Raw genomic sequence first — 14702 nt, 5'->3', positions numbered from 1 at the left:
GGCAGAGGTGGTGTGTGAAAACCTATGAATCTATAGTGAAGACAGAAATGCACATTCTTCCAAATTAAATCAGTTTGATGCAGTTCTAGTTCTGTGAAATGGTCCTTCAGTTTATAAGTGTTCAGAAGATGGCCTCTTTTAAGGCAATATGATCTATAAAATATGAAACATTGATTCCATGTTTGTTACATGCATCAATTCTAGGCTGCTAATGATACATAACACCAAGCATTCAATTATTGGTTTCAGAGTAGCAGCCATGTTAGTCTGTAGCCACAAAAAGAACAGGAGTACTTGTGAACTACTGTGACACATGAGACAATAGGCCAAGAGCAGTTCTCTTGTTCCAGTTTGGTCAGCCTGAGATGAAAGTCCAACAACTTCATTTCTTGTCAACAGAAGAGACAGGAACAATTTCCAGCCCATGAGACAATGCACTTCAAAGCAAGGCACTTCTGTACCACCTCTGAAGAGAAGAAAGTTGGTCAACTTGTGCTTTAAGAGAGGATTTGCTTTGAACAGTCTTAACTGGGTCCATAATGGTGGATATTTTCCCACTCATTTCTCTCGCTACACTGGTCTACAATTTTTGAGAAGTCATCTGCTTCAGAGATAAAATGTGCTATTTATTATGTATTTTGATGTGCTGAATTCAAATACAACAACTAAAACAACTGATTGGCTACTGTTTCTAAGATATTTAAGTTTTTACATTTTATGTCTATGTACATTGTGTAGAGAGAGTTTTAATCATAAATTGTAAACCTAGGTCTTTTCATGTGTTTATGGTTGCTTTACATGATAATATTTCACCTGTCCTGTTTATGTAACACTTAAAAAAATCAGCAAAAGGTTATATAAATAAAATTTATTATGAAACAAAAGGCAAAAAACTATTATGTACATGTTTAGTCCTATTCAGTGTCTACTCGGAACTTCTTGGCTTGTCTCTTGTATTCATTAAATGGAGCATCTCTTGTCACTGTCCAGGAATAGTCTGCAAGCATTGATGGGCTCCATTTGCCCTGATAGCATTTCTCCATTGTTGCAATGTCCTGGTGAAATCGCTCACCACTCACTGCTCCACAGTTCGGTGGAAAAAAATCTAGATGAGAGTGCAAAAAACGTATCTTTAGTGACATTTTGCAACCAAGGCTTTTGTATGCCTTGAGGAGGTTTTCCACCAACAACCTATAGTTGTCTGCCTTGTTGTTTCCGAGAAAATTTATTGCCACTAACTGGAAGGCTTTCCATGCCGTCTTTTCCTTGCCACGCAGTGCATGGTCAAAGGCATCATCTTGAAGAAGTTCACGAATCTGAGGACCAACAAAGACACCTTCCTTTATCTTAGCTTCACTTAACCTTGGAAATTTTCCTCCACGGAGGTACTTGAAAGCTGCTTGTGTTTTGTCAATGGCCTTGACAAAGTTCTTCATCAGACCCAGCTTGATGTGTAAGGGTGGTAACAAAATCTTCCTTGATTCAACAAGTGGTGGATGCTGAATGCTTTTCCTCCAAGGCTCCAATGACTGTCAGAGTGACCAATCTTTCTTGATGTAGTGGGAATCTCTTGCACGACTATCCCATTCGCAGAGAAAACAACAGTACTTTGTGTATCCAGTCTGCAGACCAAGCAAGAGAGCAACAACCTTCAAATCGCCACAAAGCTGCCACTGATGTTGGTCATAGTTTATGCACCTCAAAAGTTGTTTCATGTTGTCATAGGTTTCCTTCATATGGACTGCATGACCAACTGGAATTGATGGCAAAACATTGCCATTATGCAGTAAAACAGCTTTAAGACTCGTCTTCGATGAATCAATGAACAGTCTCCACTCATCTGGATCGTGAACGATGCTGAGGGCTGCCATCACACCATCGATGTTGTTGCAGGCTACAAGATCACCTTCCATGAAGAAGAATGGGACAAGATCCTTTTGACGGTCACGGAACATGGAAATCCGAACCTCACCTGCCAGGAGATTCCACTGCTGTAGTCTGGAGCCCAACAGCTCTGCCTTACTTTTGGGTAGTTCAGAGGAGGAGGATGGGAGAAAATGTGGGTCCTGTGATATTGATGGTTCAGGACCAGAAGTTTCATCCTCTTCCTCGTCTGACTCAAGGGAGAATGATTCTGGTGCATCAGGAACCGGCAGTCCTTCTCCGTGGGGTACTGGGCGTATAGCTGATGGAATGTTTGGATAATGCACAGTCCACTTTTTCTTCTTTGACACACCTTTCCCAACTGGAGGCACCATGCAGAAGCAACAATTGCTGGTATGATCTGTTGGCTCTCCCCAAATCATTGGCACTGCAAAAGGCATAGATTTCCTATTCCTGTTCAACCACTGGCGAAGATTTGTTGCACAAGTGTTGCAGCGTATGTGTGGGGCCCACCTCTTGTCCTGATCTCCAATTTTGCAGCCAAAATAAAGGCAATAGGCTTTCTTAACCATAGTGGTTATACTGCGCTTTTGTGATGCAAAAGTCACTTCACCACAAACATAGCAGAAGTTATCTGCACTGTTCACACAAGTACGAGGCATCTCTGCTCACTTTGGCTAAACAGAAATGTGTCCCTTTGCAAAATCAAACACTGACAAATAAGAGCACGACACTATATGATTTCTAGAGCTGATATAGGGCAATTTGTACAGATGATGTAAGCTTCATTATGATCGCATCATCCATGACTTCTAGGAATAACATGATGCAATTCATATCATGTATGACGCAATACCAGCTTCAGATTGCATCATTCATTGTTTTGCCTAAAAAGCAAGTACTGTCCAAACCCAGTCATAGATTTATTCATAGATCCAGTCAAAGATGTATTTTAGTCATTTCTGGTTTAAATTGAGATCCCTTCCCTTTATAACTCACTTATCCTCCGCCATTCCCAAGTCAACGGTCGTGTATACTGACCCAATAGCATATCTTGAAAACTAGAGCCAATCAACAATTTTAAGCATCATTTTCGTTCTCAGTGACCCAGAATTAGTAAAGTTTGACTTCATTAAGTTCAGAAGCATTTTGGCTGTAGAGCAGGGCTATCAGTTATTTCTGAAAAATACAACCTCCTATTAATCATTGCATCACTATGGTATTTTAAAAGAACTTCCTTGATAAAAGTAGTCTGAGCTCTATTGATATAACTTTGGCAGTAATTCCTCCTGTAGATTTGTTCCAGTACTTTGCAGCACACATTTTTTCCAAGGACTCTTGTACGTGGAGGTGTTAATCTATATGCAGAATTCATTAATCTGAAATCACTCCATTGGCAAAAGTTATCAGTCTCAGTCCAACTCCGCACGAGGCCGCACATGAACAGCATACACAAAACACAGGATTTGCAATCAGTCTGCCATTTCATATTTTTTATTAAAATAGTCCCTCTCTCTATTCTCTCCCCTCACCCTGATCTCCGCCCACCTCGTCATGCACACTAGTCATCTCCCAGTTTTAGAACATGCTGGCTTGGCTGACTTATCTAGACAATTCTGAGCCAAAAAGGTGTAACAAATTAGACACCGGACCAGACTTACAAAGGTATTTAGGCATCTAAAGAGGTAGACAGAAGCCCAGTGGGATTTACAAACGTGATCATGTGAGCTAGCACCTACCTCCCATTGACTGCTTAGGGGCCTTTGTAAACCTCACCCTGCATGAACTAGAGTTTCCTGGGTTTTCTTGTGAAAAAAAGAGAACTATTTTTAACAATGTTTGTGTTTTAATCAAAGATTAGTTTCTTACCTGTAAAATTTGAGTTTTGAATATTAGATCCCCCAGTCTGGAAGTGGTAACTCACCTCACAATGCATCAATGCCAGCAGTATCCAATAGCAGAATAAGACTTATCACACTGGATCTCAACCACAGCTACCAACTGCTTCTCCAGTTGACGCTTCCTTAGCTACAAGGAAGTAAACAAAAACAATCTCTCTCCCCAGTAAGATTCCTACTTAAACATACATTTTTTTTTAAAAAGGGAGGGGGGAGAGATTCAGACCAGTGGATCTGAGATTCAGAAGCCAAATTCAGCCTTTCGGTACCAATCTGGAACTAAGGGGTCTTTAGAGAAATAGCTTACTTAAATAAAAGAATAAGAGGAAAATGAACCACCACTATAAAGACTTTTGGCCCATCGTAGCACCAACAAAGATGAAGGTGTGTGCATAGGTAAATGCTTTGCAAATTTCCCCCTGCTCATGAGACAGCCTGCATCCTTATGGAATGATCTTAAATCTTGACGGACAGGTACACCTTCTCGTGCCTTTATGCCTATCTAAAGTAGGCCCCAAAAAGCCTAATATTTTTAGGAAGAAATCTAGGAAATGAAAAACCATAAAAACAAACAAAACCAATTCATCTGGAAGAATTTCCACAAGAATGTTCATTTTAAAACAAGGGTGCCAATCTTTAAACAAAGAATTTTAAAGAAAGACGGACAATAAAGTAGCATTTAATTAATTAATTAAAGATCCAAGGGGGCTGATAGTTGTTTATGTAGAGATCTAGTGAAAGAAGCAAAATATTAAAGGGAAATAAAGTTTGCTCTCCTAATACCACCTATTACCGACACTGAAAGAGGAGATAAGGAAGGTTGCCCTAGGAAGAAAGTTTACATGTTAGTAGAGTTGGGAGGTGTTTTCCAGTGTACTATTCAGTGCATTCCAAAACAAGAGATTCCTGTACCAGCTCTGAAATGAAAAACATCCATTGTTCTGATTATGTTCCTCTTTCAAGGGAAGAAGTAGCATTTCATTGTGACTAAATAATCATTGGCACAGAGATTGGTATCCTTGTTCCAGCCTTGTTCAACGTAGTTGGTCTGTTACTATTCTCAGTTTTCTACTGCATAGCACAGCTGGAGAGATTCAGGTTTCTTTACATCAGAGTAATCAGAAACTGAGTTTCCCACATTAAAATGTCATTTTCAGCCTCTTGTGTGTTCAGGTTACGCCCAGGACCTCTTGTAACTTCAAATCTTTGTTGAAAAGTCTCAGAAATGTCCTAGCATTCCCAAGCTAAAAGCTTATGTCTGTATTTTAGCAAGCCTCCTAATTCAACCAGCGTCCGTGGACAGACCTCAGCTTCTGGATGGCATTGATCATTGGTTCTTGAAGCGGATTTCCTTTAATGATATAGACTGACAGCTACCAGTGTAATAAGGATTTTGCTCTCAGGTAGTTGAGTAAAGATATACAGAATCTTTTGGCTACTTCTTCTAAAGAATAGAGACAAATGACCAGGTGGTGCATAAGCTTGTAAAAGATGGCTAAGATAAGCATTGAACTTGTGAATCATGATCTTTGCCTCTGATATTCTTCAACATTTGATCTGAAAAAATCTCTCTGATGGAAACAAGGCCTTCTTGAAATTTAGCACCAGTATATAAAACAGATTGATCACATTTGTACTGAATGCTGGGCTTGTGACAAAGAAAAGGAGCTTTTAGTAGCCACATCATCTGTAGAACACATCAGAGATCACCACATCTCAGACTTTGCAATCACAAACAAATGTCTTGAGCCACTTCAGATCTAGCAGTAGACAGAACTTGCCCACTTTCTGGTGCTACAAAGCACTACGGATAAATCTGTTGAAGTCTGGCTAAACCATTAATGGTCCAAAATGGTTTTAAAATTATTCCATACATAGTATTATCACCTTGAGCATAGCTAGAAGATTTCTGTATGTATTTAGCCATTGGCTCCCCTTTGGGACTTTGGACAATAGTCCACATCAGATATTCTTATATATACCTGGCCATTCCGAATCCATTCTCTCCGAATCTGGGTAGCAGGCTCACAACTAAGACTCCAGCAAGAAAAAGGTCAGTCTGATGACTTTAAGACTCAGGCATTAGTGAAGTGCAGATCTGAAAAGGTACCTCAGAATATTGCCAACCCATTGCATTTTAAATTCTCTTTGGGAGGTTATGCAACAGTACTGTTTCTACTTGTAGGAAATATAATGAAGAGCCATTAACAATGCAAAGTAGTATTACCAGTACCAGGTTCTCCCTCTACCCTCCATAGCTGAGCAGAATAGACCTGATCAACCAAATAATACATCTGACTAATTTAGCAATATTTTTGAATATACAATTTGACAATAAAAATATTCATCCATTTCTAGCATACAGACTAAGCCTACCATGGAAAGAGCATTTTAAGATCCAAAGAACCAGGTCATCAGGTTATATAAGGGAAGGGGCTAAGTGGAAAACTTGGTAAATGTTCTCCAAATGTAGTGCTCAAATCTCTGAACTGGATTAAATAGATCAGCTTCATCTAGGGAAGAGGCTGGTTGGGCAAAATAACCTTCCATGTTGCTTGAGCTGAGACACTTCAAAGGGAATTTTCAAAAAGTGCTGAGTGCTCACCCTCTGAAAATTGGGCCTCCATTTTAGTGACTTAAGTTGGGCACCCAAAATCTGATACATGCAGAATCACTAATCACTTCGGAAAATCTTGGCCTTAGTCTTTCTTTAAAAGATCTCACACACACAGTTGCTGCTAGAAAATGAGCTATTGGGTGAAATAGTGTTCAAAGAAGCACTTGATAGGAGACCCACTGCATTGTGTATTGCTGTCTTTGGACATGGAAGCCAACTGATGGATTATAAATTATATCATCATCAGTTTCTGACTGGGTTTGCATACACAGCAATACTATTCTGCCTTGGCAGTGGGCAGTTTTGAAATGATTGCTAGCAATACAGTTAACAGAAAGCCATCTATAATTGCAAGCTACTTTCTTTCCAACACTAACAGATTAAAATTAAAGTTTATTTCAAGCAATCATGAGAAAAATCAGACTCCTAACTGACTAAGAAACATAGAAAAACATTTTAAAAAAGGTTACAGCTACTGCAAATCATGTTTGTGCTACTGTATTTGAACTCTCCATTTAGATTTCACCCCAACCCTTTATTTACCTTGAATCCCCAAAGGACTAATATTGCCTCTCAATGCTGGCACATGATGGTACTGGTGTGGCCTTGAACTCCTGTACATCCAGTGGTACCTGCCAATTTCCATTTCTGGTCTGGTGATCACTGCCAATTTTAGGTGGTAAAATGTCAGTGTCTCCAGCAAACAAAAATTTGTTCAATACTTTTATTCATTTAATTTTAAAATTAAGTGGAGAGTCCAGAAAAATATGCTGAGATTTAATAACTGAAATATAACCAATTTGTACCAACCAACAGGAGGAAAATCAACAGGATATGCTGTTAAAGTTATGAGCTAAAGACCATTACTGACACAAGAACGTTTAAAACTCCTCTAGGTTCTTGAATGAACATAAATACATATTAAAACGTTCTAGTCTGTTGTGATCTCTGATCATCAAAACTCCCTTACCCCACACCACCCCCTTCTCTTTTCTGGAAAACAGTCCCTTCCCTAAGAGATAGGGCGGAAAGGGAAACAGAATTGTGGGAAACCAAATGTCTATTTTTAAGGTATCCTAAACCCAGCAGAGTTAGATAATTACCACCAGATGTAGAGAGAGCGACTCAAACACAAATTTGTCCAGTGGCGCAAAGTTAACTTCTTAAAACAAATAGATGAGAAAAGCTGTTCTCACACTGGTGCAAATTTCAACCAGCTCTATTGATTTCAGCAGAGTTACTCCAGTTTTACAATGTACATGCAAGGAGAATTCGACTCATTGTTCTCTCCCCCCCAGACCTTTCTCAATTGTTGATAAATTTCAGTAGTGTCATGTCATTTCCAGTCATAGGTAATGGTCTGTAATTCATTGGGAGAGTACTTCAAAGCTTTACTGCTCCTGAGCATCACAGAAAGAGGCTCTTGGCAAAACAGCATCAAACTTCTTTTGGATCGACAGTTTTTCACCTTGCCTTGGTTATGAATTGCCAGGCTGTCAATGCAAGATGGATCATTTCTTAAAATACACTGGAAGTTCCACTCTGTAGTAGCTACATGAACAAGTAACTGTCGTCTTTGTCCAAAATAAATCTTATTTAGCAGCATTTCAGCAGGTGGATGAGATCTAGTTTAGGACATTACAAACAATTACTTTCCAAGTAGGTCAGAGAAGAAGGTTACTAGAAAGATAAGGTACCACAAATTTCTAGTCTAAAACCAGAAGTGTGTGGTGTGATTCTCCTCTCACACTGTTTTTATACAGGTGTAACTCCACTAACTTTGGTACAGTTACACGAATGTAAATCAGGAGTGAGAGGAGAATCCGTTCCTAGGAGTCCAGTGATCTGTATCTAGGAGGATGGAAACAAGAAATTATATACATATTGTATTAATGAATAATCTGTTGGTAGTATTACTACCTGCTGCAAAAGAAAGAGTCCTTGGGAGCAATACCAAGTTAACATTGATGGATTCTTTAATGAATGCTTAGTAGTTTATTTCCTCTTGATCATTTCCTTCTCTTTGTAATTTGTGCCAACAGCTTTATATATAGCCCATATTTTTCATGAAAGAAGTTATTCTGCTTCACATATTTTATTCTTCTACTTGGAGAAACCTTCCCCATTCCCCATCCTTAAAAAAAAAAAAAAAAAAAAAACAGAAGTTCGACAGCCTACATATTCAACTACTTTTCAAATGTTTCCTAGTGCATCTTCCTAAAATGATTACGTATCCAAAGACAACGTCTCCTGCAATGACTTCCTCTTCTCCTGTTGCTCATTCAATAACGATCCTATTTATGAGATCACAATAGATGCCATAGTAATTGAATGCAATATCAAAAATAGAGAATGATGGCAGAATGCACTTGCTGATACTGTATAGTACTATTAAATTGTTTCTCATATACTTGCCTTCCTCAAACATGCAATGTTCAGTTATTATTGTTTGTCATTTCTCTAATGTACATAAAACCACTATTTTTTTAAAAAATAAAAGATTACTAATTACTTTTTGGAGAAGAAAATATTAAATTAGAATGTGTTTTAAGAGGAAGCATTTTTCATCACAAAGGAGAACTTAAATTCAAATACTTACTCAAAGACATTTAAGTTGCCAGAATACTAATATAATTCTAATATAAACTAATATAAATAAAAATAAATGGAAAGGCTTTTATCTTGTCAGACGTGAGGTCAGAGTTCTGGAGTTCCCTTACTCTACCACAGATGCCAGCTGGATCACTAGTTCTTGCTGGAGAAACACTGAATCCTAAAATCATGTGCTGGCAGGTAAGTATAAGGACTGACTTTTAAACATCCTCTTATTTATTTTTTAATAGCAATGGTCAAAACTTTGCCTTTATTTTATTTTTTAATGAAAAGGCATTTTGGAAACTAAAATTTTCATGGAAATTTTGAAACTTTCTGGTTTTATGACAAAGCCTAAGAATTTGTAACTAAAATATTTCTAAATTTCTAAGAGAAATTCCAAAATTTATTTCTTTTCATCAAAAGTATTTTCATAAGAAATCTCACAGACTTTAGTCTGAGCAATGATGGCCTCGGTAAAGTATGGCAGAACTAGGCCTTAACTCTCCGTGTTTTGGTCATGATTTAGTATATTAAATAGCACTGAATATTTATTTCAGAAGTATTTCAGTTCACTTTTAAGGGAGAAAATTATAATTCAGTGGAAGTTGCACTTTTAGGATTACTTTAGGTTACTGTTTAGGTACAATGATCAGCTATAGCTGGATATCCTTTTTAGAAAGGATGTAAATAAATGTCATTTCTGAACATTTATTTACATAGTTTATGTATGTCATCGCACAAATAATAGCTACAGGTGCTCTAATTTACAATTCACACAACTATATACATCTATGGTAGTTACTGGGTCAAAAATCTACATTTCTTTGTTGTTTATACATCAATGAAAGAACCATCTGTGGTCTTCTAATAAAAATGTGTGTGGGAGATGGGGTGGATGTGGGGGGGGGAGGGTTAAAATGGGCCAAGTAGTCTTGATATGGAGTAATTAATCACAGAAAATTTAATCTGTTATTTCCTAAAGGAGATTATGAAGAGTCTCCTCAAGGGAAGTGGTGAAAACTCCACCCAACAATTAGCCGGTGACTATAACATTGGGAGCAAGACGAGCCAGGTAACGGGAAGAATTAAGGATTACTGGAGATGACATAGTTGGTCCTTTACTTTGCTTCCATGACAATGCTCTATATGGTGTCATATCGTGCCTATTGTGCATGTACAGTGCAATCTGGAAATCTTTCTGGTTTTACCATATTCTGTGTCACATATGTCTAAGTCTTCCTTCACATGATCATTTGGGCAAACTACTGGGGATATACTCTTTTTAAGATATTCACTTTTTAGTTAGAAACCAAATCCTATTAATTAAAACCTAAATCACTAGGTTTGACACATTGTTATCCCTATCATACGTAACGGCCAAGATTTTCTAGGCTAGACTCCAAAATGTTTTACTTCTAGATTTATAGTCAGGCACTTCTATTTAACTGGCATTGTATTTAAGAGGGATGAGCACCAACAAATTCCACTGAAGTCAAAGGGAACTTGGGCACCTTTGAAATATGGATTTAGGAGCCTAACAATTGAGGCCTAGCTTTGAAAACTTTGGCTAATAAGTATAATTTGTATAAGAAGATGAGTTATTGTGTTATTCAAACAATCTAAAAAGAAAGAGCATCTCTTCTCTGATGGGCCTCTGCACATTCCCACTTGTGGTGCCTTGATCCCACACGCGGGTATATGCAGAGGCTCATCTTGAAGAATTTAAATGACAGGTAAGTAACCAGTTCTTCGAGTGGCCTCAGCATATTCCCATTTGTGGGATCAAGGTACCTGAGCCACAATCTTCATACCCATCAAATGCCTAATGTTTATACAATCAAGAGCTTCCCTCAAAATGAAATTAACCTCTAACATTCAGAAGTCAATTATACTTATTGTATGCAGAAGTATAGCCGTGTCAGTCCCAGGATATTAGAAGACAAGGGTGGGTGAGGTGATATCTATTATTGAACCAACTTCTGTTGGTGAGAGACACAAGATTTCAAGCTTACACAGCTCTGTAACAATAGGGACTTGCTTTGTGTTAACACACCATAAATATTGAACAAGAAAAGACCCTAACCATTCATCTCCATTTATTGGATAAACAGAAGTTGGTAGAATAAAATATACTACCTCTCCCACCTTCTCTCTCTAATGATACTTATTTGTTTTGGTTTTAAACTACACACATTTTGCAAATTCACACTTTTTAAAAAATTGGTATAAAAAGGTTATAAAATTTGACATGTAATTGTATTGTTTTAGGCTAATACATAATCATGCATAACAAAACTCTTTGTTTGAAATCTCTCACAGCAATTCCTAATTATGAACTTCGTTTTCACTGATTAACCTACAATCAAAATGAATTTCCAGCACAACTGCTCAGATTTTTCCATCTACTTTTATACTACAGCATATAAAATTGGAGCTTTTTATGCATTAGTCTAAATCAATAAAACTATTTCTCAGTCGTTGCTTTTCTACCAGACCTTCATGCCTAATTTATTATGGTCATTCACAGCAATTTTTTTGTCACTTTTACAACTTAAGAGTAATATTTTTCTTTGTTGCATGAAAAAAGCAAACTTCTTGTCTCTCTCAATATGTATCTGGATGTATTTCCTCCACTGCTGATGCAAAACGGCATTTCATTTTGCCCGTTTATTCCAGCTCAGTGAATCTGCCTACCCAGTCCTCACATTTTGATTTAATTTAATGCCCACAAGATAAACTCTGTCATTTGTAATAATTTGTAGACCCTCATCTTTAAGTTCATTCAGTCTGTTCTGTAGGTCTGTAAAATATCTACTCAACCTTTACATGAGCTCTGCTCATGGTGTTTCTCTCTGATAAGAGCTGCTGATATGCAGACTAAGCAATACTTATTTCCTATCTCTGTGAACAAGGGCGTTGTTCAGCTTCCAATTAAAAAATCAGGGCAGCAGTAATTCTTGTCTAGCTTGAGAGAAACAGCTGTGTGAAGGATGTCGCAAATCCAACAGTTGGACTATGCATCATTGCCTGAAGGGGGAATACTTTTATGATTTAATATGAACCCTGAATTAATTTACTTGCAATTTTAGAATGTATTTGTAACGTAAGAAAGATGTGATTTGCACAGTCGTTCCCAACGAACTAAATATTTTTAAACACTTCGGGGCAGATCCTCAGCTGGTGTAAATTATTGTAGCTGCACTAAAGTCAATGGAACTATTGCTGTTTACACCAGCTAAGCATCTGCCCCTTTGTATTGACCGTAGTTTGAACTGCACGTAGGCTGGATCAATATTCAGCTGCATACATGTGTAGATACCGTAAGTGAACTACACCTTCACTTGTTGTCCTACACTGTTCTACAATGTTATTGTGCAACGTTTTCTACAGAGGCGGCATGGCTGAAGTATACTATGCGTATACCGTCCTCTCTTACCTCACTGAGGTGCTGATTCTACATAAGTTAAAGTTAATAAATGTTTGTATTGCTATTGTTTTTGTAATGCACTTTGAGAGCCTTTGATTTAAAAATCCATAGAAATTTAGACCACTAATAGTGAAAATGGACATTTTTCCTATTGTGTTATATATACTTCAAATTAAACATGTTTGTTTTCTCCACAGTTTGCGTGTACGCACATGATACTGTACATGAACTTGGATATCTAAATGGAGATGAATGGCTAGGATCTTTTCTTGTTCAATATTTATGGTGTGTTAACACAATCACAGTTCCTATTGTTAAAGAGCAATAAGGAATAAAAACAAACCCCATGACCTCTGGCTTATTTTATTTCATTTAAGTTGGCAATTTATTTCTGAAAATAAGGTTTTGTAAAAAAAATTGTGATATTTGAAAAGAAAATATTGAAGGGTATTCACATGCTCGAGATCTCAGAATCTAATACCTCCAGTTTTCGGCACTGGAGTAAATGGCTAGATATTCCAAAAGGCTCACTTCCTATTTAGGCACCTAAATGAAATTGCAGGATTTTCAAGAGTACCCAGCATGTCCTCAGCACAGTTGCCAACTTTCACATAGTAAATAAGCACCCCGACTTTCACCATAAACCAAAAATCAAGGTAATCTCATTTCAAAACAAGCCAATCTCTAAGAACCCCAACACTCTATGTGACTAGATCCCCCCGGCGTGCAGTCTGGGACTGCGGTGGGCCCGCTGTGCACCCCTGACACACTCTCCCCTTGCTCCTGCTTGTCCCCCCCCTCCCCCACACACACACTTGCCCCTGCTTGCCGGGAGCCGATCAAAAAAAAGAAGCAACAAGCTACAACAAGCAACAAGCCAATCAAGCAACTCTCAAGCCATTTAAGCTTGCAACAAGCTCAATTTCTGCATTTTTTCCCCCACGGGTTTGGTATGTCTGGTTCTCAGTGTGAGCTACCGGGTGCTGGGCTCTTATGAAAATCCTGCCTCTTCATTTAGGTGCCTAAATAACAGCTGAGCCCTTCTGACAATCTGGCCCCAAAATCTCAAAACAAAACTTAATGCCCTTCCTCACTGAGTATTTGTTGAAAGGAATAGGCAAGTTGATCTGGATGATTATTTTATTTCATTGTTTAAATTGAGACAAGGCAACCAGTTCTACTCTTCATATTTTATTGCCATGCATAGTATATGGTTTACATTTATGAAAGGCAATGTTGGACTGAATGAAGATACAACTTCACAGTGTCTGCAAGGCTGTATGTTACTTTCATAAATGATGAAGTAGGCAAGAACAACAAAGGCATAAAAATACTAAATGCATTTAAATATCATGTTCAATGTGTCAAACTAGCTACAGGAAAGCTAGGAAACACTGGAAAAATTAAGGCTCCAAGTCCCTTCTGCTTGCCCCTTTATGAAAACAAGACAGTCTGTCATTTGTCATATCAGCCTTAACTGATAATTTGTTTAAAATAATGAACATTCCCTACATGCTGTGCTTTGGGGATTTAGGCAAGGATAAAAAATATTATCTAATCATTACTGGGTCGGCAAGGTACGTTATTTGTGATGCACAATATATGGAAATAACATTTTTAGAGTTGGTAAATATTATATATGCCGAGACTATTTAAAAAATATATATTATTTACCTGGTGGAAAGGAAAACTTTAGACCTTTTAAAAATAATCTAAGTGAATGAGATGGCTATTTTTATCAAAGTATTTAGGATATATACTTTGTACATTAATATGCATTCAAAATCCCCAGCGAAGTTGATTGCTGCCCATGCATGTTAATGGCTTTCAAAGTTTAATCTCTCGGCATTGTAACTCTTTTTTGGAAAATCCCTAGGGGATTATGTTTTTCTATGGTCTAATCACTTGCCAAATTTCATTTTGTTGAAACGGACGCTGGTTTCGAATTAGACGGACTAGAAAAGAAAAACAAAACTTCAAACCAAGGAAACAAACGATTTTTCAATGTATATATGTATATAATTAAATGCTTGTTTATATTAAAACCCACTAAAATCTAGGGATATAAATTAGCAGTTGAAGCAGTTGCGATATTATAATAGCTAAGAAATAATACATGCAACAGGTTCCTGAGGAGATCTCATTATCTAGGTACTGTCAAGAGTTCATAACAAACAACTTTAATAAGATAATTTTTGTTAGAGCTGTATCACCCAGCAGAATTTAGTGTGCCTCTTTGTACGATAGCCTTCTATCCTGAACGGCATGAATTATATGGCAG

The 14702-nt window shown here is 37.6% G+C and overlaps 1 protein-coding gene across 10 annotated transcripts in view; it reads right to left on the bottom strand.

Moving 5' to 3' along the window:
* GPM6B (glycoprotein M6B) overlaps positions 1–14702 on the bottom strand; it is a 130741-nt gene that overhangs the window by 22114 nt on the left and 93925 nt on the right. For 5 of the 10 annotated variants that reach the window (XM_065580646.1, XM_005287827.5, XM_005287829.5 and 2 more), the window contains exon 2: positions 6943–7062. The exons of the other annotated variants lie outside the window; for them this stretch is intronic. In XM_065580646.1, coding sequence (XP_065436718.1) covers positions 6943–7062 — 120 coding nt within the window. The remainder of the gene's footprint in view (positions 1–6942; positions 7063–14702) is intronic. 10 annotated transcript variants of the gene reach the window in all.

This window comes from Chrysemys picta, chromosome 1 (assembly GCF_011386835.1).
Source record: "Chrysemys picta bellii isolate R12L10 chromosome 1, ASM1138683v2, whole genome shotgun sequence".
Classification (NCBI taxonomy): domain Eukaryota; kingdom Metazoa; phylum Chordata; order Testudines; family Emydidae; genus Chrysemys; species Chrysemys picta.
This window is presented reverse-complemented; position numbering and strand designations above follow the sequence as displayed.